General features: G+C 51.4%; 1 protein-coding gene across 6 annotated transcripts in view; it reads left to right on the top strand.

The window, feature by feature from the left end:
- CACNA1D (calcium voltage-gated channel subunit alpha1 D) overlaps positions 1 to 19,753 on the top strand; it is a 309,818-nt gene that overhangs the window by 184,928 nt on the left and 105,137 nt on the right. For all 6 annotated transcript variants that reach the window (XM_057705786.1, XM_057705785.1, XM_057705783.1 and 3 more), the window contains one exon: positions 14,247 to 14,416. In XM_057705786.1, the coding sequence (XP_057561769.1) occupies positions 14,247 to 14,416 (170 nt within the window). The remainder of the gene's footprint in view (positions 1 to 14,246; positions 14,417 to 19,753) is intronic.

The raw sequence follows: 19,753 nt of genomic DNA, 5'->3' as shown, positions 1-19,753 counted from the left end.
CCTAGTTTCTCTGAAGCAGGAGGCAGGGTTAACTGCTGACGGCAGGTGGGTAAGAACCAGAGTCATGTCTGGAGAGCGGGGGAGGTTCAAGAGAGTGGTTGCAGGGAGTTGGGGAGTGAGTGGACCAGAGAACTGAGGTACCTGATAGGTAGCATTGAGGTTCTATTTGAAGCTGGCGATGATAAATCCATATTGATGTCAGTCTATCCCATTGTATGACTTCCTGCAGCCGTGTTGGACTGCTCTTACCAGGTATGCAGAAAGAGAGTATTTGAGGTCATTTGGGGCAAGGGGTCTGCTCTCTCTGTATAGCAGAAGGATGCGAGAGTTCAGGGTATCAGCAAGAACATCATTGAATGGATTACTGATGGATCATGAAATCGGAGGTAGATTAGAAGGGAAGGGGAAGCCTAACAGACTGAGAGAAAATGGGGGCGGTCAGTGGACTGGACGTTCCAAAGAGGTCCGTATTGTTTACAGTGGGAGTAGTGAGACAGTCAACTGGTCTGAGAGGAGGTTGTGGTCAGAGAGCAGAAGGCTTGAATTCATGATTAGGGGTGGTAAAATTTAGGGATCGATAATAATGGAGACTTGTATGTCCAAGGATTGAAAAGCCAGGCGTTAACAGGGTCAACCAAGGGCTACTAGAGTCCCCCAGGAAGATGGTAGGACTTTGGGTGGGGAGGAAGGCTGGGAGCTGGGACCCTAAGACTTCAGTCCAGGGGGTGAGTGGAAGACAACACAGAGGAAGGGGAGAAGGTCACACAGCCTGCTGGCACTGTCCTTGAAGGAGCAGGGTGTTTTGTTTGTTTGATTTTTACAGCAGGATGAGGGAGTATTGGTCTAGCTATGAAGAGGAACAGAAAAGCAACAAGGCTGTCAACTCCACCTCGAGACCCTGAGGTTGGGGGGTCTGGAAGGACTACACGGGAAGCAAAGCAGTAAGCTTGAGGGTGACCCAGGTTTTCATCCAAGCAAGGAGAAGGGGGGGTCCCTTTGAAAAGGTTGAGGGTGCAGGAGAGCAGCAATTCCAGAGGGCACAGGGAAGGGTTGAAGAGTGAGAGGAGGCAGAGTCAGTGACAGGGAAGTTTAGAGGGCCTGGGGGATGACGATGCACTGGGTGATGGGGATTGGGCCTTGGACGTGTGCCTTGCGCTTTGCGCGGTGACTGCCGGCATCAGCGAAGAGAGCAGAGGCTTAGTGCTGGTGAGATTTTCCCACGGGGGAGGGTCCTCGGCTCACAGAGACCCTGGCTCACTTGGTCTGGCGTGAGGTTGTCCAGCCCCCGTGGTGGGCTGGGCTTACCTGACCTGAGATGTGTGCCAGAAGCTTGGGTCTCTGCAGAGACAGCCTGGGGGTGCTGGTAACTCCAGCGGGTGTATCCACAGCCGAGAGTTGTGGCAGAGCTGTGGCTGGGATCCCTGCGTGCTGCTCTGCTTGTGGTGGCCCAGGGGATTCCTAGTGGCTGTGGTTATTGGCTTCCACATGTCATGGTGGGAAGAGCTCAAGTTCAGGGCTCAGAGTTCTGGCTCCTGTCCTGATGCCACCTTTCCCGGCGACATGACTTTCATCAGCATGCTTCACTTCTCCAAGTCAGGGTCTTCTCACCTCCCGAAGTTGATGGCCCCATCGCCATGGAGTTTTTCTTACACTGCTGTCCTGAGAACCAAGGAGAGAAATGGATGGGAAGGGACCTCGTAAACTGTAAAGACCTTTGCAGATGTGAGGTGTGCTCGGCATTGGTTAGTTCCTAGCCTTCTCCCAGGAGGCTGTTCCTGTGAGTTTGAAAAGCCTTCTTATTTGCAGTCTGAACACTTACTCGCCAGCTCCTGTCTCCAGGGCCCCACGTCCTTCCAGGACCTGGAGTGGCACTTGAAGCCCTAACCTAATTTCTCTAAGTCTGATTGTCATCAGAGTTTGTTTTGGATTCAGGGGCAAACTATGAATCCACTCAGAACTAGATCATTCCCTTGAAATTCTGCTTTAAAATGAGTCTTGGTTTCAGTTATCTGCCAGCACCTTCAGAGCCTCGAAGCATTTGGGGCTTTTCTGCTCCCGCGTCTCGGAGGCTTTCACTGCGTCGGAAGGATTCTGACCCGTGGGTGACGGCTCACCGCCTCCCCGGAGGTGTGCTGTTCCCAGGGTCCTTGAATCGCACGCCGTTACTTACGGGCAGGCTTACAGAGACATACGGAGGAACTCCGGGGCCCTCCCCGTGTGGATGCCAGCACCTGCACCCTCTCCCCGCCGGCTCTCCGTCAGGTGTACTTGAGCATCATCTGTACTGAGCCATGTGCCCTGGGAGAGCAGTGGAGGGCTGGCAGGTCAGAGAGGGCTTTCCTAAAGAAGCCAGACTCAGGTGGGGCCTTGAAGGAACGGCGTTTGTAAGGATGTCAAGAAAGGAAGGTGCGTCCCAGATCCTGGAGGTGGTGAGGGGAGCAGGGCCTGGTGCGGCCCGCGCTTCGGGAGCCAGTGAGTTGGCCAGTGGGGCCACTGGGGTGCTCTGTGCGGGCTGCGCGCCGTGGAGCAGAAGAGTGGACGTGTAGTTGGGAGTGCCTAGTGAGGGAGGCAGGGTTTTGCCTTTAACTCACGGGCGCTGTTGAGGTGTTTGAACTGTAAGGTGTTGGAGGTGGGCTGGGTCTGGAAGGTAAAGCTGTGCTTCTCCAGGTGGAGCGGAGTGAGGAGAGCTCTGGGGCTGGGGGCTGTGACAGTGGGATGGGGTGAGGAGGTGGGAGTCCGGGCTGGGGTGGGAATGAAGGAGGCCACGTGGAGGATGGCTGTGGGCCAGTGGCTCTCAGGTGAGGAGAGATCTGTGGATTTGTCAGCTCTGGGGTATGGATCATGTGAGAGAATTTTTCTTTATTACTTACTGTTGTTAATGTATCAGGTATATATACATCTATGCCCGGCACTGGGCTAGGTGCTTTTATATCGTTTATTTCATTCAATATTCTCAACTACTTTAGTTTTTTGCCTCAGTTTTACAGATGAGGGAAGCAAAGCTCAGAGAGGGTTTGTTTTTCTCATAGTCACACAGCTAGTAAGGAAGGAATTCCGGGTAAGCTAGGGAGGCCAGAGCCCAGGCTGCTTTGTCATCAGTTGGAAGCTCTTTCTGTGTGTGATGAGGGGATGTCCCTGTGGTACCCAATCTACCAGACCATCTCTGTGCTGATACGTCCTGAGCTCTTCCATTCCCCGTGCTCTGCCAGTTTCTTTCTCTTCCCCCAAATTAATTACTCAAGGTAAAGGGGAATCATGGAATATGCAGACTTCAGAGAAATTTTTTTTTTTTTTTACTCTTAAAACTCCTGTGAACAAGTCCCATTCTATCTCAGGAGGTCTTGGGAATCCTCTTACTAGGGGAGGGTGGATCTCTCTGAGTCCCTGAGTCTCCCCTATAACAGGATGCTCTTCCCTTGTTCTCAAGCCTGATGGTTCAGAAAGGGCACTTCACCCATCCTCTCCTTCAGGGAGAAGCTCCTGGGGGGGGGGGACCCCATCTCCCTTAGTGTCTCTCTCCAGGTGGTCTGCCTTTGACATGATCAGTGAGTGGCAGCTGGGCTGGGATTCCTACAGGGATTGTTTTGAGGACTTCCCAACTGGTGGGCTCAGTTCTAGCTTCTCCCCTGGGCCAGTGTGGCTCACCTGTAGTCAGATTCCCCCAGCCGCCCTTTGAATAGGTGGTGCAGTCCTCTGTCCATCTCAGGCTCTTTAAGCAGGCCCTTGGCAGCAAACTGTACTGGTGCAGAAGCAGGACAGGGCCTGGGCTTGCTGGTCTCTTCCCACATGTTGATTTTACTTGCCACCCTCCCAAGTCAGACCTCAGGTACATGTCTTTCTCATTTGTCTTTAAAAACCAGAATCTGACAAGTCTAGTGAGGTGTGTTTCTTGGATGACTTCTTAAGGAGCAGTACTCGAAGCCATCAGGAGAAGAGGTGATGGAGTTGGAGGGCTCACTTGATGGATACATTTCACTTGGAGAAAGTGATGTCAGGCAAGAGGCCCATGTTTTTTGAAGAACACCTCTTAAAACATGTTTTTTAGAAAACAGATTGAAACAAGAAGTCTAACTTTTAGCATGCAGCCCACATGGATTCTTATCATTGGGGGAAATGTCTTTGGTAGCCATGGAAACTAACTCTTCCAAGAAAGAGCAGCTCTTCTGTCCTCACACAAGGAGATGTGGTGAAAAGAAACTGTATTTCATTCTAAGATGCTTTATTTCTGTGGATGACTTCTTAGACTTGTCCAGGACTCTGACTGGCTTAGTTTTTGTTTTTCGTGTGTGAGGCGGGTGTGGTTTTAGGTAATGGAAAGTTACACGGGGATTTTTGGTCAGGTATGTCCCATGCAGAGCCCACAATCCATGTCTTTGACGTGATCATCATTAATGTAAGGCCTGAGCCTGTAGAACTATATATTTAATTCAGCCTAATCTTATCGAGTAACTACTAATGGCCAGGATTTGTGATAAGGAAAGGATATACAAAGATAAGACAGACACAGGCCCTCCATCACAGAGTTTACAGTCTGGCGTGTAAGAGAGAATATTAAATAACAAATTGCAGGACAAACTGGAGAAAAGTTTTTGTAGGCTGACCCAGCCGAGTGGGGTGGTATTTGGAAGAGTAGTTGAGTTGAGCCTCACTTTGCGAACAGCCTGGAGCTGAAAGAGCTCTCTGTGCCTTGGAGAAAATGAGGGAACTTTAGGATGGCCGGAGCACAGGGTTCAAGCCAGGGAGTGGTCAGAAAGGACCAGGAGAGAGAAAAGAAGACTGGACAGCTCACGCGTTTGTTCCCTTCATCCATACCCCACTTCCTCTTGCACGGTGTAAATGCCACTTCGTCCCCTGCCACGGTGTGTTCAGGCTGCTCTGCTGTCTTTTGCAGTAGGTAATTCACCCTGGTCATTAAAAGCTAGGAAACACCCACTTTGAAAATGGTTCATCTTCCCAAAAGACAGAATCTCTTTTCTATTTAAAGCATCTTTGCAGATGCTGATGTCAATAAAAGCAGCCAAGGGCATGACAATGGGAGGATTGCCTTGAGAACATCTCTTAATATTCCCCAACCTTTGCAGACACAACAATTAGAATGCACAGGATGCCTTCACGCAAGGATTCCCCATGGGGTTTATTTCCGGAATGAGCTCCCAGAGAATGGTGATAATGTAGTTGGGTGATCTGCAGTGTGATCGTTAAACATTTTCTCAACATGCTTACTGTATAAGCAAGAGTCCTCCGTTTGCTCTCGTCCCTTTGGCCCGCCGCTGGTTCAGTGGTTGATCTTCACTTCTTCGTGGCCAGTGCCTAACTTCCGTTAAAGAGCACTGTCATCCGTTCGCCCTCTTGCCCTCCGTGGGCGTTACCTGCAAGGGAGCAGATCTTATCGATGGGATGCTGCCGTCCAAAGCTCCCCCCGCCCCCATTCTGGCCTTTTCATTTCATGCAGACAGAACACGTTTTGGCTGCTCCTGGCTTGTCGTGGTTGAGGGAAAGCTGGAACAAAGCCAATGATTTTGATGAACTTTGAACTAAACCACAGTGCCAGTTATTTCAGATTTTGTGTGTGTGAAACATCACACATTATTGTTGATTTTTTAAAAACAAAACACATAATTTCCTCACACACAAGCTGTACTCTCCAAAAAATTAAACAAAAATATTTTTTGAACCAAACTACTCTTTCAATCTGTTATATTTCCTTTATGTCTGTGTAGGGGAAATAATTTAGATCTAAAGAAGACTGGCCTCTGCTGATAAAAATCAGTGACTTTTTCAACTTCCCCCTCCTCTTTGCCTTTCTGTGGGGGCTTGTTTTTGTTTTTGATAAATTTCTGAGTTGTCTTTTTTTATAGAAATCTGAGTCCTGGTGATGTTATTGGCCTTGCTCACTGGAGGTTTTTATGCTTGTTTGTGTTTGTTTTCTCTGTGCGTGTGTGTATAAATTTCAAAGCATTTAGCTTGTCTAAATTTTATTTGTGTGGGTTTGGTTAAAACAAATAGAATTACAACTCAAGAAAAAACTCCATCTCTAAATCAGCATGATTTCCAGTGGCCCGTTTATTTTATGGGGCGTTTGAGAAATAACGAATTCCAGTCGTGCGTCGTCCTTCTGCATTGGTGGCGGCCACATTTGACCTGAGCTGCCATTTCGGGGTGATGGTTTGTTTCAGTCTAAGTGCTCTCTCTCCAGGAGTGTTGACTGAGCCTGGGCTTCCCAAAGCTAAGGATGGCAGGGTCTGTAAATCCTGGGCAATGTCAGGGTTTGGGGAGCTCTCTACAGACTGCGGGACATGTGCCCGGCTCTGGGCGGCGGTGGGGGGAGAGTTACATAGGGGCCGCCAGTGGGGAGGCTGGCTGGTTCTGGGCAGTGAAGGTCAGCATGTGGGGAGATGGGCAGCAAGGGTGCGTCACCTTTCTCTAAGCCTGAATTGGAACTGTGGAAGAAAATCAGGATGCGAGGGTAAACGGTGCTTTCCGTCCTGGCCCACCCCCTTGCCCCCACTCCCCGGTCCTGATCAGTACGTGTCCAGCCTACGCACCTCCTGAGCCAGGAGGCAGAGGGATTGGGAATCCTGTGAAGAGAGCTGTGGGTTTGCGGTCTGATTCAGAGCCCTTGGCCCTGTTTATCCGGCATGTGGTGTGGGACCAGTAACATCACCTTATTGACCCTCCCTTTGGGCCTTGGTGAGACGGGAGTGAAAACCCTGGTCCTGCCTGTGCTGCAGGGAGGCAGTGGGGCCTGTGGGCAGTGAAAGCAAAGACCCTCTGAGGGCTCCAGATACAGGTCCCGATGCGGGAGGGGTTTGCTCCGTCACTGCCAGAGCAGAGGGCCGTGGCCTGATGGGCCCCCCCGTGGGAAACCAAGTCGGGCCCCAGCCGTGCAGGCGCAGACCCTCTGGAGCTGCTGGTGGTTGGCTGGGACCCAGGGCCAGCACGGTTGTGGGTGAGGGGCTGCTCGGGGAGGCGGGGGCCCCAGGCTGCGCGTGCCTTGGAGCTTCTGCTTGTCCTCTTCTCTGTGTCGCTCCACCTGAAGGTCGTTGCCGGGGCCTGTGTGAGCACCATGGGCGGGGAGGGACCCGGAGGGCTGCACTGTTGCTCTGCGGTCAGCACCCCGCGTGGCCATTTCTTCTGAACGCTCTCAGCCCTTCCGCTTCTCGGCTGCCAGGTCTAAGAGAGAGCTGCAGGCTGCTGCCCAGGGAGAGGCGCAGAAAAGGAGGAAGGGACCACTTCACAGCAGCTGGGTGTCCTGCATCCCTCTGAGCCGTCCAGGAGGCTGGGGAGACTCGGATTACAGCTACGATCAAACACAGCGCAGGGCAGGTGCTGTCCTGAGAGGCTCAGGGCGATGAGGTGGGGCCTGGGGAAGACGGACGACAAAGTCTTCACCACGTCCTGTGCGCCAGCCTCTCCACCGAGGGGTTAGTCCTTCTGCCAAAGGTCCCTGTTCGCGTGCTCAGGGGAGTTGCAGCTTCCAACGCTCCCAGTTTCCATTTTTGGTGGACTTGGACTATTAGAAAGGTTTTCTTTTTGTTGTGTTGAAAGCAATCTTCTGAAACGTCCACCCACTCCCTGGGGCACACAGCGGGTCTGCTTCCTCTTTTCCATGGCAGCCTTCCAGAGGTCAAGGACCAGGAACGTGGCTCTTCTGCTGCGTCTGTTTTCCATCCGACTTCCTGTCTGCCCTTCCTCTGCCCCCTGCCCACCTTGCCTTTCTTTCCTGAGCACTTAGGGAATGTTCACCTGGGAGGTGGTGCATCACCTGGCTCTGCAGGAAGGTCCATATTAGCTAAGACAGTGGTAGATGTGCCAGACCTAGGGGACCACGTGGAAAGGGTGGAGGTGAAAGTGACCAGACTGTAAAGTGGAGGGTGGTTGTGGGGGCAGCGATGTCCGGCCTCATAGGTGCTTTTCCAGCTAGTGTAAGAAAGTTGGGAATGGTATCAGGGCCCTGTTAATTTTTTAACTCGCGTTTTTATTGATGTTAAATCTAGTCCACCACCCAGGGTTTACTGAATGCCTTCTGACCTCGTCACCAGAGTTTCTCCCTATATGATCTCATCTTCATACATCACTCCTATAAAACAAAGCTGATGGTGACTCTCTCCTATCAAACTTCTGTTGGTTCCCCGATGCCTGCAGGAAAGCACATCCCTTAGTTTGGGATTTAAGGTCCTTCCCAGACTGGCTATAAGTGAAGTTTTTAATCCCTATCTCTTCATATGTTTACTCTCTTCCTCCTCTGCCTCCTGTGTGCGCATGTGGAGGTCCTTAGGAACGTGGATTTAGGAGCTGGATGGGCTTGCGTGACCAACCTCCCTGACCTCACTTTCTGCATAATGAGGGTGATACCAGCCTTGCCTCACCATCCACACTCTCCAGTGAGGATGACGTGTGAGGAATCGTGCTGGGCTCTGTGAAGGACACGGCTGAGGAGGCTGCAGGAAGAGGGCGGGCATGCAGATCCATGGCAGAAAAGTGGTGATTCCAAGGAGGGCTGAGCCCTTTGGGGTAGCTGGGGGAAGCTGGGTCTTGACAGGTGGGCTGGAATTCAAAGATGGGAGAAGGCTGCTCAGGTGGACAGAGTTCTGTGGACAAAGGTTCACAGGGTTGGGGAAGCAGAGAAGAGTGTAGGCAAAGTACATGATGTCCATTTATGAGAAGGGGAGATAAAGCTGGAATGGCAGGTGGGGGAAGGCTGGAAGGCCCTGAGTGTCGGGCCAGGGTATTTGACTTTGATTCCTGAGGGCAGCCGTGAGGAGCCCTGAGCATTCTGAGCACGACGACCCCAGGACAGAGTCCAGGTGTGCAGTGGTCGTGACCTGCTAAGAAGGAGGCCGGCCCTGAGGAGTCACTGGCTACAGCCCCTCCAGCTGCTCAGTGGGTGAGGTGTGTGCACACTGGCCAGCATGAGACCCTGGGGAGTTGTCAGGTCCAGCTGGCAGGGAGATTGCTCCCTGAGAAATTGCTCCTTATGGGACATAGACCTGGAGGGTGTCTAACAACCTGAGACGAACTCCACCCCGTAAGCCCGTGAGTGATTAGGGAAGATGGCCGGCTGGTGGTGGTGGCTGCTCCTGCTGGGATCCACAGGCTCAGACGCATTTGTTTCAGGCTTCTGGGCCATCCCAGGACCTGTGAGCTTTCTGTCCTGGTGCATTCTGGCCTCTTGAGGAGTGGGGCTCGTTTTGTTGTGTGTCACGTCTTCTTGTACCTCGTCTCCTACGTGCCTGCTTGCGGGGGCGCTCCATAGGGGAGAGAGAGATGGAAGGAAAGAAATGGACAGCATTGTCCATTCCCACAAGGAGCCTGCAGTGTACCTGGTAAGCAGAAATGAATGTAAAACAACATAAATTTGCATTTGATTAGAGTGGTTACGTTTTCCAAACACTTTTAACACATTTTTTATTTGGAAGAAATTTCAAACATACAGAAAAGTTGCAAGAATAAGAATATCTTAGTAAACAATCCAGGTACCCTTTGCTCCAGTTCACTTATTATTAATATTCTATTAATATTTTATCTTGTTTGCTTTTTAATTTGTCTGTAAGGGGTGTGGACTGATTTTTAAAAATATTTAAAAATTCTTTACCGTTTTTAGTTATTTGGGGGCTCAGATTATCCCAGATTTGAGTGGTAGGAGGTGCTTTTCATACCCCTATCATGTTGTTTTTTTTTTTAAGGATAATTTTATATTTATTTCTTTATAATTTTCTCTATTTTCCAAGCACTCTACAATCCGCATATTCCACTTTTAAGATCAGAGAAAATATACAAAAAAAAAAAAGAGGGAGAATATAAAGTTAATGTGAACCATGGCCCGTTTCTATAAAAGAAAAATGGAAAACTTTTATTTAGAAATGATACCATCTTCTACCTATAGATTTAATTTAAAAACTCCTCCATCCCCAAACACTCTACAATCTGAGAATTCGTCTGGAGGAGTTCTAAGTATCCTGGTAGTGTGCGAAATCGAGGAAGGCCATCGGCAATTGCCCTATCATGTTTTTATGTTTTGTTTTGTTTTGTTTTAAGCACTTTCTTACTCTCTCAGTCCTATACCTACCCTGCCCCAGCCCTGGAACCATTTCTCCAAAGACCACTGGTCCTTTTAATGGGAAATGGAATTAGAGACTGAGTTCTGGGTGCCAGGTATGCTCATAACTGCTGGGGGTGGGGATATCTTTGTTTCTAGATCTTTCCAACAGAGCTAAGAGGTATATGCATTTGCATATACGCACGTACCTTTATACATGTGGTCATATGCATACATCTTTAGCAATCGTGAGTTCACATCACTATCCCAGTTGCAGTCCATCACCAGAAGGCTCTTTCTAAAGGTCCCCCTCCATCTTTCTATATCTCTTCTTTCACAGGGAGAACCCTGGCTCCCAGCTGCATTGACACATGAACTCATTTGTGAAATCCTGTGATAGGTCTAAAATAGTTTCAGCATGGTTTCATCCATAGCATTACAAAAAACCAAACTGACTGAAAAGAGGAGCATTTGTCTATGGTTCCGCCCTCACCCCAGTCCTGCCCAAGACAGAGAAGATGCAGTCAGATGTTCATAAACTACTTGAACTAGTTTTGTCTTTCTCCATCAAGATGGTTACGGTATTCATTAGAAGAACAATCAGATTCGTTTCGGTTCACTTCCACTTTAGGGGTACTTTTCCTGCATCCCATCCTTGCTGATTTAATTAAAAATAATAATGTGTAAAACATTAACATGATTCTGAAAGTCAAAATTATAGAAAAAAATACACTTAGTGTGACTCCTGCTTTATTCCCTCTGTTCCTTTTGTCCCCATCCCTTATTTCGTGCTTTATCTTTCAGATACATCCTATGGTAATATTCATGTTTCCTTATTTCCTCTTCTTTTGCATCCAAAGGGTAGCACAATATATGTACTTTCCTCCAAGCGCTTTTTAAAATCTTTTTTTTTTTTTTTTTTCCCTCTTCTGATCTGGAACAGGTAGGCTTCTATCACATGTAAGTTGTCAGATTTCTCGTCACTTGTGAAGGTCTGATGGTTTCTACCAATAGCTTTGTTAAATTAACTTTTATAATAGTGACTTATTTAATCCCTCAGTAATAGGCTTCTAGAATGACAGATTCTTACGTGAAATCGAAAACTGTTTTTTTCCCTCATCCACTGAGGCTGATAACGATTCAGTGGACCCAGGTGAGATTTTTCTGGGATGCAAGGTCTGTTGTGACGGAAACGAGTTATTTTCCACTGAGCAGATAGTGGTGCAGGGTTGATGGGGCGCTTGCTGTCTTATCCAGGTCGCTCTGAGCCCTAGGATCCCGTGTGTCCTTTTGTGCTTCCCTCTATTCCACTGGCATCATGCGGCTTAGAGCCCATTCAGAGCGGTTTGCAATTTTTCTCCTTTTGGTACTTGAGAAACCTCCTCCAATTGCCTCTTATTACTCCCAGATTCAACAACTAAGTGTTATACACTTGAACTTCACGTTTGTACGGTGCTTTGTGATGTTCACAATAGCATCCTGCTGAATGTCTGACTTAATACCCGTGAGACAGGAGGACAGGTAGCATGTCTGTTTTGCAGGTGAAGAAACTGAAGCTCAGAAAAGGAAAGTGACAGGTCTTCAAACTTGGACTTCAGCCCTGCGTGGTCTGAAAGGACCGACGGGGTAGCTGAGTTGATCACAAAGAGCCCACCTCCCTGCACCTTCTCCTCCACCCTGTCTCAGAGGGGATTTATGCCTCATCAATCTCAGTTCTGTCCAAATCAGTAAATGGTCCACACGTGCCAAGTATTAGACCATTTAGAACTGTCTAAAATCAGTTCAGAGCGTTTATATTAACAGTTCTCTTACATGAACAGTTATCATAGTGATTACTGTTTAAAAGAAATGGCCTACAAGCCAGGACTTGGCAGCGTTTTTTGTTCTCAGAAATTTTAGTCACAATAGGATTTTACCTGTGCATGCTTTGCTTTGTCCCAACAACCAAGAATGTACACGAGTGATGCAGCTTGTTAGAGAAAGGGTTTTTGTATTTCTAACGTAAAAAAAACTTAACGAAATATGATATTAAAGCAAAATCCCCTGCAAAACTTAAGGGTGACTCTTTTGCTATCTTAGTAATATTTTTTTCGAGAACTCAGATGAAATATGTAACCAAAATAAGAATACCCTATTTGTGTATAATCATGTGAATTGAGTGCTCTAAGTTCAGAGTCAAAATGTGCAGAAAGATTTGTGCTGGTAAAGAATAGAATGGGACTTCCTAGGTGGTGCAGTGGTTAAGAATCTGCCTGCCAATGCAGGGGACACAGGTTCGATCCCTGCTCCAGGAAGATTCCACATGCCATGGAGCAACTAAACCCGTGTGCCAAAAAAAAAAAAAAAGAATAGAATGGAAGGCCCACAGACTTGGTCTTTACCAGGTATTTAAGAGAACAGCTAACATGATGCATTTTCATGTTGACACGTGACACTCCGGGGCTTCTACTTGTTCAAGGCTGAGATTCTGGTTCAGGTGTGACATTTTCAAAGTTCAGATTCATTTGGTGAACCTCCCCAGGACTGAGTTACGTGTGGCCGTTATCTCAGGAGGCCAAGGCCGAGAAGCCCCATGTCATTCTCAGGGTATGGTCTGTGTGAGCAGCAAGGGGCTGCCTGCAAGGGCCTTTCTGTTTTGAGAGGGAAGGTGTTCTCCCCAGGAGAGGAAAGGTCCTGAGCTGGGAGTGCAGAAAGCATCTCTGGGCCTTCATCAGCTTCGGCTCACCCTGCGAACCCCCTGGAGTCCGCTCCCCCGCGAGCTGGACTCAGGATGCCCCACAGCCTCGCCCCCTCCTCCCTTTCTAACAGGTGAAGGTGGCACAGACCAGCCCTAACTGAGCCAAGGACAGATCCCAGGGCATCTGAAAGCTGGGTGATTTAGGGGCAACGAGGGTGTCTTTTCTAACAGGGCGGGGGACGAAGCGGGCAGAGGTGGCACCTTGGTGAGGATTCCTGTTTCTTACCTGCAGCATCACTGTCACTGGGTGTTCAGCTGTCTGTTCAGCCCGTCAACAGCACAGAGTTGGGTAGCAGGGAGAGTAGAGGTTGGCTTTTTAGGTAAGCAGGTCAGCTCCCCTTCGTTGGGTGGGTTGGGTTGGGTTGATGAGGTCCCTGTAAGGGAGGTGTGCTAGCTCTGGACTGGAAGGAAGGCGGACGTAGTGTCCATCGGCATCCAGGGGTCTGTGTGCAGAAGCTGCACTGCCTGTCATCTCATCTGCTTGCTTAGCAGCTTTTTAACCGTACTTCCTAAATCCATAACACGCATCACTTGGCTCCTGTGGCAGTTCACGGTTGGAAATGCAGATGGTTCCTCATATATGAGAATTGGGTAATCATCCACCTGACTTCCTGCCTTGCCTGAGTAAACGTGGGATTCTGTGTATACGCAGAGATCGAGGCGTGCAGACGCGAAAGGTAGAGTAAACGACGAACAGTTGGGAAAATTCCACGTCTGCCAGAGCCTTTCCAGGGCAGGTGTTCCCATAAATGGGCAACAGATCTTACTGCCTTTTCCCCTCCTAGAGGGAGGGCTTTGGGGGAGAAGATCATGGCAAGAAGCGAGGATTAAGAAAGAGGGTGGTGCTTCACCGGTGCTCCATTTCCTGTCTGGGAAGGGGAAGCGGGGCTGTGAGGGGGTCTGCCCTGACCCCGTCCAGTGCTCTGGCCGGAACTGTAGGAGGTGGGGAGCTGGGCTCTCAGGGCTCTTGGTCTGGACCAAGGGGCCGGTACACATCAGGAATGCTGAGTGTTACCTCAAAGTACGGAAGAAGCCCTCTTTGACCGCGGCTCAGCCCCGCTGGGTCTTTGCTCTCTGACACGTGATGCCCGCTCTCTGAGGAGGCTCTGGGGAGGTGGGACCTCTCTGAGTCGAGGCCCCTGGTGGGGGGTCGAGGGTCTGCCGTGACAGCAGCACGTGGTGTTCTGGGCCTCGGCTTGCTGGGAACACAGAGCTCCTGGAGGGAGTTCGTTTTCCGAGCGACGATGCATGTGTCTTGGTGTGGTGTCTGCAGCTCTGACCCCACAGTCTTGCTTGGGAAGGCCCTGTCGTGTGTCCTGTCCACGTGTGTGGCCCCCGTCGCTGTGCTCATGTGGCTGTGCGCGGCGCCGTGCGTCCTGCCGCAGGACTGCTGTGCGGCAGGGCCGAGGGCTCGCGGCGCGGGTGCCCGGGGACGTCCTGACGCGTGCCTGTTCTCTTTGCCTCCCTCAGAGAGTTCTCCAAGGAAAGGGAGAAGGCGAAAGCACGGGGAGACTTCCAGAAGCTCCGGGAGAAGCAGCAGCTGGAAGAGGATCTCAAGGGCTACTTGGATTGGATCACCCAGGCCGAGGACATTGATCCTGAGAATGAAGAAGAAGGAGGAGAGGAAAGCAAACGAAATAGTAGGTGGCGCCCCTCCTGCTCGGGACCAGACAGAGCCTGTGCGCCGCTCAGACGCCTGTCAGTGGCAGGGGTCTGTCCCTCTGACCCGGTCTGAGACCGAGGCCTCCTCCCAGCTCCCGGTTCCTCGGCCTGCACAGCAGCGAGAGCCGTGCATGTGCGCTGACTCTAGATTTCCGCCTGGGGTGTGGGCTTTAGATGCCTGTCTCATAGGGTGCCTCTATGGTCGGGGAGGGTCAGCGGGACGCGCCGTTCGCTCCGGGGCAAGCGTGCAGTAAGATGCATGCTTGCCTTGCCCCAGAGGAGACGAAGGTGTGGTTCCTCCTATTCAGAGCGAGTTATTGGAAGGGACTTTGAAGAGCAAGGCCCCTTCCACCCTTCTGCTCCTTGACGTGGCTCCCACCTGCCCCAGCCAGGGGACGCCAAACGCTGAGCCCATCACCGGCCAGGAAGATGAGAGTTCACTGTTCAGGGCGGTGTTAGGAGGCACGTGAGTCAGCGGAGCTGCCCCGGAGCCCGCCCGGCGGGCCCCGCACCGGGACGCCAGGCGCTGCAGAGCCCTTCCTGCAGGCGGGAGGCCCCTGCTCCGTCCACGTTGGAATTCATCCTCAGTGTCAACCAAAGCATCTCTTTCATCCTATGCTTTTCCTGCTCTTACTCTTTCTGAGGCCATCTGTGCCTCAGGTAAAGATGGAAGTTCAAGTTCCTCAGTCGAGTTGACTAAGACGTGTGTGATGTGTTTCAAATCTAGACTAGCTGATAGTAAAAGACTGAGGGCGTTGGTCCATGGAGAGGCCTGGAGAAGCAGGTTGGGCCCCACCCCGTGGAAGATGGCCGAGCAGTGCCCCCCTGCCCACCAGCCCCGGAGCAGAGCCCCTCAGACTTCGTGCAGTCAGCCCTTCCTTCAGCAAGGCCGGGTGCAGGATGCCAGGAGGACGCCTGAGGTGGGGAGGACGTGGTTCGCGTCTCCTGGAGAGGGCGGGCCCGCACGCAGGGGAATGCAGCACAAGGAGGCGGAGGTGCAGGTCACAAGAGGAGGTAGGCAGTGTGCCAAGGGGGAAGAGGGCTGGCACCAGGGGTCTAGGACAGAGCTGTGGGCTCTTGGGACCTGGGCCTCAAACGACGGGGGGACCTGAGATGTGTCAGGGAAAACACTCTAAGTCGAGGCAGTGGTGTGAGAAGGACATGGAAGTGGGCAAACAAAGGCTCAGGGAGGACGTGACGGGCTGTTCCTTTGGCTGGAGCCCAGAGGGTGTGCAGGTGAGGGTGGGGAGAAGCAGGGAGGGTGGCCGAGTGGGAGCTGTGGCTGAGACCCAACGTGGAGGGGATTCTTGATCGAGATGGCCTTCACCATTCCCCGAGCCTGGGACTCTGTGGGTCTGTGCTTCCGTGGAGTGTTTCCTGTCATCAGGGATACACTCGTGACTCGGTCCTGTGTGCTAATGGTGGCGGGCGGAGGTGGTACGTGCAGGCCCCCTGCTTCCCAGGCTGTACCACTGCCTCCTCAGAGAAAACCTGGGGTCGCCTTCTGAGGCCAAGGGAACCAGGGAGATCTCTAGACTAGGTTTGTGGACTATGAGATGAGAGTTTCTAAGTGGATATGCATGTGAGTTCCACACCCCATGACTTGATGTAAGGAGTGTCTGCACGTCTTCGGCACAGCTCTGTCTGGGGTGTTTGCGCCAGAACTGTGGCCCTCGCAGAGCTTCTGCTCCCGCAGCATGGCCAGCGACAAGCCTGCTGCTCAGGGCTGCCTGCCCTGCTCTTTCCCTCTTCGTTCCCAAGCTGTGCTGTTGATTCTGCCCCGCAGAGGACCACCAGCCCCTGCCCCGCTCTCCTGAGCCCAGCACGTTGCCTGTTATGTGTGAACAGGCCAAAGTCTTATCCCTTCTTCCAAGCAGAGCACCTCACGTTGCCAGTGTAGGTGTGTCCTGTAGGAGCTGAGCAGGGCAGGGGGGGAGATGTTCTTTTGTCTGCTTATCGCTTCACCTCTAGGAACACGGAGGGGTCTACCTTAGCGGAGCCAACATCAGCTGTGCTGGAACTGTTTCTATGGCCTGTGATTTGAGGAGTAGGGATTTTTGTGGGACTTGAGCCATTGTCTCCCAGTCAACCTGAGGGTCTGCTCTTGCGTCCTAGCCCATTTCCTGTGTCCTGCCACTGCCTGTAAGGAAACATCTGATGGCAAAATCAGTGCCTCTGCCTTTGGAGACGTTGCCATGGTGCCTTAGTGTGCGACAGAGCGGAGAAGCTGGCATCGTAACCAAGGGCCTGCAGTCCCCGTGGGAGCCCAGAAGGGTGCAGGGATGTGGGCTGCAGGGAAGGCCCCTCAGGAGGGGCCTTGTCCCCGCTGCGCTCTGAGGGTCGCGCAGCCTTTCTCTGTGGAAGGTTGGTAGGGGAGTGCTTCTCAGGCTGAGGAAACGGCGTAATAAACAAGGTGCAAAGGTACATGTGTTCAAAGCTCTTTAAGTGCATTACTTAGCAACGTAATCAAGGAAAGAAAGAAGGCCCCCTTAAAAGTTGCAGGGCCTCAGAATTCACTGTGTAACTGCGGGTCCGATCCCCAGAAAGCTGCGCTGTGTCTTGGGGACATCAGCATTGTGGCTTCTGCTCTGCGCGGTGATGTACAGGTCAGCACACGGGACCCGCTCGGTGCTTGGACCGGAACGGCCCCTCCTTCCGGTGCCCCCTGGCTCTTCGTCGGCCGGTTTGCCAGCTGCTGGGGTGTCCTGTGGAGCGAGGCCCACACTGTTTCCCCAGTGGTCAGAGTCCCAGAGCCTTGATGGACGAGGGCTGGAAATGAAGACGTAAATCCCAGGCTCTGGGAAGCACGTTGAAGTTTAACTGACTCGAGAAGAGAGCCCCAAGCCTCCTCCCAGGGAGCCCATCTCCCGCAGCCCAGACCTTCTGGAGGAGCAGCACTGCCAGGATCTCCCTGGGGCCTCCCGCGGCTGCCAGCCTTTTCCTCCTTGTCACAGCCAGAAGCACAGGGGAGAGGGGTTCCCCTCGGCCCATGTGGTCCTCCTCACCAGCAAACAGGGGCCGGCTTCCCACCTGCACACGCCAGGTCTGGTCTCTGTCACCTGTTAGCAGGCAGTGACGTGTGGGCGTTGCCAGCGTCCTCCCCGAGTGTGTGAGACCTCACCCCACACCCCAGCCCTGCGTTCTCTCTGGAGAAGGGGTAGGTCTCCCGACTGTGCCCCTGCTGCCTCAAGATGCGAACTCCACCGACCGTCCTTTTCAATGTGGTCAAGGATGCACTGGGACAGTTTCCTCCCAGACACGGAGGGATTGAGTGACGGTGTGAGGAGAAGCCTCCCTGATGGCTGAGCCTCAGCCTAGACCAAGGGGACCATCGGAAGCCACTAATAACAGCAGGCGTCGTAAGACGGGGTGGGGCTGGGGGACACGCTGGTGTCCCTTCTCTGGAGGTGGCTGCAGCTGAGTTTGGTGACTTGGAATTTGGACTGGAGTGTTAGGCACATTACCCAACATCTCGGGCCCCAGCTTCCTTGCCCGCAGGAAGGGGAGGAAGATACTCGCCCACAGAGTTGTCGTGAGGATTAAGTGTTCAGTGACGGGTGGGAGTCGTCACAGCTGTCATGGTGCTTGCTGCTGCTGTTGTCATTAAACGCCAAGAAAACTTGCCCTGAATAGAATTCTTTTTGGAGATTCTACTAGATCTCTGCTCAACCTCAGGCAGAGGACCCCTTTTAGGACCATCCCTATACTTTGTTGTTTAAGAACTATAGGTTCTCAAGTATGGATGGAAAACAAATCTGTTGACTCGGTCCCTTTCGAGATATGGTGGGACAGCTTTCTGGCCCTTGAAGTCCATTTCTAGTTTGGTGATGCTAAGTGTCAGAGAACAAATGTCAAATCAAGTGCTTGGAGATGCGCTCACATTATCCTTTCTCTTATCTACTAAATGTCACTGTCTGCATCTGTGGTACCCAACGCTGGCTGTACACGATGGTCACCTGGGGAGTGAGGACGCATCCTGGTGCCGTGCCCCAGCCCCACGCCGATTCACTGGTCTGTGTTGGGATCCAGGCGTAGCTCCCTGGAGGGTCCAGTGTGACACCAGGGTTGGGGACTCTTGAAAGGCAGCACGCAGAATATCACACTTGGAAGAAGACAAAAGGAGACACATTCAGGTCCCTACCTTGGTGGCTGTCTGGTAGCTATGGTGACAGGTGGCTCTGGCTTTGTGCGTCCACAGATTATTTACAATGCCAGTTCCCTAAATTTCCTGTCAGAAAGCTGGTGTTACACAATTAGTTGAATGGACAAGATTCCCTTGGAAGTTAGTTCCTCAGCATTTGGGAAAATTTCAAGGATAATTTATTTAACTTTTTGCTGAGCTTCGAGCTTCTTTAGAAACTCTGCCAGATCTCAAAGTGATTTTTTAGACATATGCAGCTGCTTCTGAGTTAACAATGGAGTTTTGCTGGAGCCATTAAAATCTGAAAGCCTAAAATCCTATTTTAAACTCTTCTCATTGTCAGTGATTAGTCTTTAAAAAAAAAAAGCATTAAAAATAATGAAATCCTTTTAAAGGAAGCTCATTCTAAAATTCTGGCCAGAAAAGCAAGACATTTTACTGCGGGAACTACGCCTGATCAATAATCCCTGTAAGTGGGGGTATTTGATGCGCAAATAAAGAGAGGAGGGAATGCCTGAAACTCCAGTTCTGACCGCGGGGGAGAGCCTCTGTCTTGTCGTCATCAGATCAGCCGTCCTGGAGGCTGAGAGCATTGTCCCTGTCTGCCTCCTACTGGGATGCTGCGCCCTTAGTGCATAGGCTTGTGACAGCTGTCACCTCCCTTCTGCATGTGCCACCTTGATGCCTTTAACTGCAGTGTTTGATTTGTGGGGTGAGCAGAAAACCAGAGATGGCATAGCTGTTTGCAAGCCCGGAGCATGGGCATTCGTTGGTCCTGTTTGAAAAGGTTGTGCCTTCAAAGTTTGATTTATAAAACTGCTTTCTTCACAGTTAAACCACCTCAAGGTGCAAGTTCAAAATGGAAAACATTCAATTAAAAGCTGTAAAGCAAACGGCAGCAGTTAGAGCTGCATATGGTAAACATGCATCCAGGACAGCTGCCCTCTCTGGAGAGGGCCCAGCACTGGAGTTACGGGAGACACACTCTCCCCTGGGTGGTACTGGGAGCTGTCGTCTGCCCGGGGCTGGCCTCACAAGAGCTGGTGGGAGACGGACTTGGGGATGGTTGCCCCGCCATGGAGATGAGGAGGGCGGACACTCCAGCCAGGTTTGTGGAGTCCCGAGTCAGGATGGTGTTTGTTTTTAATATACTTTGATTACATAAGTAATATTT

This window comes from Hippopotamus amphibius, chromosome 13, assembly GCF_030028045.1.
Source record: "Hippopotamus amphibius kiboko isolate mHipAmp2 chromosome 13, mHipAmp2.hap2, whole genome shotgun sequence".
NCBI classification, from domain to species: domain Eukaryota; kingdom Metazoa; phylum Chordata; class Mammalia; order Artiodactyla; family Hippopotamidae; genus Hippopotamus; species Hippopotamus amphibius.
The sequence above is the reverse complement of the archived record's forward strand: the minus strand, read 5'-3'. Positions and strand labels throughout refer to the sequence as shown.